The 3,953-nt window shown below is 49.9% G+C and overlaps 1 protein-coding gene across 1 annotated transcript in view; it reads right to left on the minus strand.

Moving 5' to 3' along the window:
* Window positions 1-3,581, minus strand: part of MVB12B (multivesicular body subunit 12B) — a 14,057-nt gene extending 10,476 nt beyond the window's left edge. Inside the window, exon 1 of the mRNA XM_009585508.1 lies at window positions 3,465-3,581. Coding sequence (XP_009583803.1) covers window positions 3,465-3,575 — 111 coding nt within the window. The 5' untranslated portion in view covers window positions 3,576-3,581. The remainder of the gene's footprint in view (window positions 1-3,464) is intronic.
* Window positions 3,582-3,953: the final 372 nt, after the last annotated feature.

Raw genomic sequence — 3,953 nt, forward strand, 5'->3', positions numbered from 1 at the left:
TTCCAAGCCTGGAGAATGTAAGCATGCATTAACTTGTCAGAAAACTCATGGGGAAAGAAAACAGAGCAATATAAACAGGAAACTTCTTACATCACCTGCTGGTGATGAAGGCAAGGAGGATCCCCACCACCTCTCGAAGCAGAGCTGTGCCTGTGCAGCGCTGCTTCACGATGGCAGCATGCCCTCAGTGGGGCAACACGGGAAGGGAGCAGACCTGGAGAGGCTGACGCAGACCTGTCCGGCAGGACAGGTGCTGTGCAGCCCCAGCTCACCAAGTCATCCACTTGGCTAAGAAGCAAGGAATGTGTGGGACAGAGGACATGGCACCCAGCACTGGGCACCCAGCGCCCCAGGCACAAGGCATGGTCCTCCTCATGGAGGTGGGGGACTCAAGCACGTGCTATAAACAGACGGACTTGATGGAGTGACACCTAGTAAGGAAGGTGTCCCCCAGCTCACCCCTCCAAGTGTGGGGTGATCTACCTGCTGCCCAGCAGTCATTATGGGGTTATAGCTACCACAGGACTGGCCTTTGGCAAACGAGCCCACTAAACCGCCTGCCCCATGGGGTGGGTCTGCCTCACCAGTGGTGTGCAGGGCTGTCCCTGCTCCAGCACGGCCCTGGGTGAGCAGCATGCTCGGGTTCTCGCCCCAGAGCAAACCCTGCTGTGGAGCTGGCGTTCAGCCTGCAGCAAGGAACACGGCTGCACAGGAACCACACCTCTCTCCTACCCCAGGCTCCCTGCTTCCTGCCTCTCCTCCCTTTCCTCCCCACCCATACGCTCAGTCTTGCCAGTTTGGGCAGATTTTCAGGAACCTAAGTTCAGACACACTGTACATTTTGGCAAAATCAAGTCTTCGGTGCTTCAGCTATTAAAAGACCTGGCTAGTCATTAAAAGCGTCAGTAGCTATTTTCTAAGCAGACACAAAGGCAATGGAGATTTCTGAGTAATTAAAAAACTACCAAGGGAAAAAGATCTCTGACCCATTTGCCAAGGGTCTGGTACCCTGGGCTCTGCCACATCACCACCTCCAGCTGGGCAGCACGCCAAACTCTGAGGCACCATGCGAACCTGGGAAACGGACCAGGACATCCCCTGGCCATTTAACTTACACCTGGGCTGAAAGCACCCATGCCTTTGCTTGTTTGTTTTAAAGAGGAGCAAAGGGAAAAGGAAGGAAAAGAATACGGCAATGTTTATTGGAGAAAGGAAATGAATGGAAGAGAAACTGGGTAAAGCCTATAAATAACATAACTGTCTCAGAGAGAGAGAACTGGGTACTTCACCATCACAAAACTCAAAACCACCCGTGAAACTACACGACATCAAATTCATCGCTAATAAGAGGAAATACTTTCCCACACAACTGAATTCACCTGTGGAACTGAATGCTGCAGGATGCTGTAGCAAAAGGCAAAGCAATCAGATCCCTAAGAGGACTACAACAACATCCCAAGATAATCCTAAAAGATGACAGTGGTTCTCCTTTTCAGGGTGCAGTTTGAACCTCTAACTATTACGGCTTTAGGGAGTACACTCCTAGGATGGTGCTGCCACAGCTGCCTTCCTCAAGGCTTTATACCCTGAGGCAACAATCAACTGTCAGTGTCTCATTAGGGAAATGGTATATCTGGAGAAACACAGAGTCTGAAACAGCCCAAGTCCACACGTTGCCCACGTCTCAGAACAGGACTTCCTGTGCTGCATTGAGAAGTACACTTCTGCATACTTGGCTTCATGCCTTCAGATAGGACAGACTGGGTTCCAGAGAGGTCACAGGGAAGTGGCAACCCCGCATACCACATACTACTCCAGAGCCCTGACTCGCACGGAGGAGCCACCTTCCCAGACAAGGCAAGAAAAGCACAGTCCTGCGTGCCACCATCCCGTGGGTTTGGGCACCAGGACATCCTGTCACATCAGGGTGGCACCCAGAGCGGCCCCATCACAGCAGGTGCTGTACAGTGGAAAGGATGCCGACTGCAGCTCACAGCATCCAGGCACAGAGCTGGACTGCCGATTTGCCCTACATGAGGCTGAAGGAGTAAGCGTGTGGAAGCCATGCAGGTAAGACAACTGCAGACAGCAGGCACGTCCCCTCGGCCTGCAGCAGGACTGCTGGCCCCAGGGTCAGAGGAGAGCTCCTTGTAAACAGAGAGGAAGGCAGAAGAACCAGAGGAAAGGCAGCCTCCTCTCTGTGCCCCCTAGGAGAGAGCGACCCACATTCACAAGCATTATTACAACACCGCCGTAATTGGATTAAGCCACAGGAAGACACTTTTATCTTGTTTAGTTTAAACTGCGTTAGCGCTGAAGCTCCCTATTAAACCACAGACAGGCTATCTGGGGTGAGCGCTCTCTCTGCCCAGTCATTTAGGCAGAATGCAATTCTGTTATCACAACTCTCACATTGTCCCATGCTCCTTTATCAGGGCAAGCAGCTAATTACACAGCCTGGCTCACACAGGTAATCAGCACTCAGAAAAATGCAATAAATGCAAAAACCTTCCAGGTCTTTAAGGAGCCTTTTCACAATTCCCTCCCTCGTGTCCTTACTTCAGCCTGATCCATTTTCTTCCTTCTCACACTGAACAGGGTATGCAATGATCCAGAGCCGAAAAGGTGCGAGCAAAGCCTTAAGTCAACTGGTTTCCACTCCTGACCACGCAAGCTGTGTGACTCTGGAAACCCAAGGTGTGATGTAGCACAGTTGGAGCAGGATACATAGAAAGGTGAGAAGATGGACAAGGGGCCAAATCTTTCCATATAGAGCTTTGCAAGGTCAGTATTTTATGATACTTCACTGTTTGGGACACTATTCTACAGGGAGAAAAATCATGCTGTTGGTTACACAACAACTAATCCAAGGAACAAGCAGCTGCTAAACAGTGACCTCCCTTTATCCATTCACGTATTCATCTCTGCTATATCCAGCTGCCTTTTCCTGCTGCCCAGCCTCCTGCCAAAGTTTACAGATTTGCATTCTGTCCATCAAAATCATCCTTGCAATTTCAGCTGGATGCAAAACTCTTTGCTTCCCATTCTGGAGCTTCTCATCATCATTGTGCAGTGCTGATATGTGGGATTAAACAGCTGATGTGGGATCCATTTATTCAGAGATATAATTTGTGCAATACTTACGACTCCTTCAGGATGAATGTTACTAGGATTATTAAATTTGCATGCCACAGTGGCCAGCTGTTTCTGAAAACCCCTCCTCCAGGTAATTATGCTCCTCTGGAGTGGCACAGATGAAGTAGTATGATTGCACCCACAAACCTCCACTGAGGGAAAGCACTAAGTGCTGTGGGCTGAGAGGTGGGCAGCTGGATATCAAATTACTTCTTAAAGCACGTCTGAAGGCAAGCCCTCTCTGGAAGAGATGCTGTTCCCAGCAAAGTAAAGCCTCATTAGTGCAGAACCAAAGCATTAGCAATGGCAGCTGAAATAGCTCTACTTACTACATCATAACCTGTCGGTGCTCGGTTCCGGGATGCAACCACACCAACACCCGTGATGGGATCCATCGGCAAGTCAGGCAAGGCATCTGAGAGGTCTCGCACTTCAGGCATTATGGACTGATCCTGAAAGAAAGGAGCAGAATTAAAGGGCTGCCTGGCAGCACATCCCAGCAGAAGACAGAGAGCACCGAGAGCCTGCATGCATGCCACAGTGCCTGTGCTGACACACCACAGACTGCCAAGTTAAACACAGGATTAGGCCAGACACACCTTCTGCACTTTCATTTGCTTTTGATAAGAGGGTACATTTGTGCAATGCCCAATAGATTTGGAATTTGGGCCAGCAGCCTCTTCTGAGATTAATTTTATTGTTTCCAGGATACTTAGCATGGGCCGGTTTCCATCTAGCAACGATGGGAAAACCCAAGCTCATTCCCTTTCCTCCCAAACAGAGAGCAAATTTCATCCCTGAGTCAGGCTGGTTGAAGC

Source organism: Fulmarus glacialis, unplaced genomic scaffold (assembly GCF_000690835.1).
Source record: "Fulmarus glacialis isolate BGI_N327 unplaced genomic scaffold, ASM69083v1 scaffold15149, whole genome shotgun sequence".
Taxonomy (NCBI): domain Eukaryota; kingdom Metazoa; phylum Chordata; class Aves; order Procellariiformes; family Procellariidae; genus Fulmarus; species Fulmarus glacialis.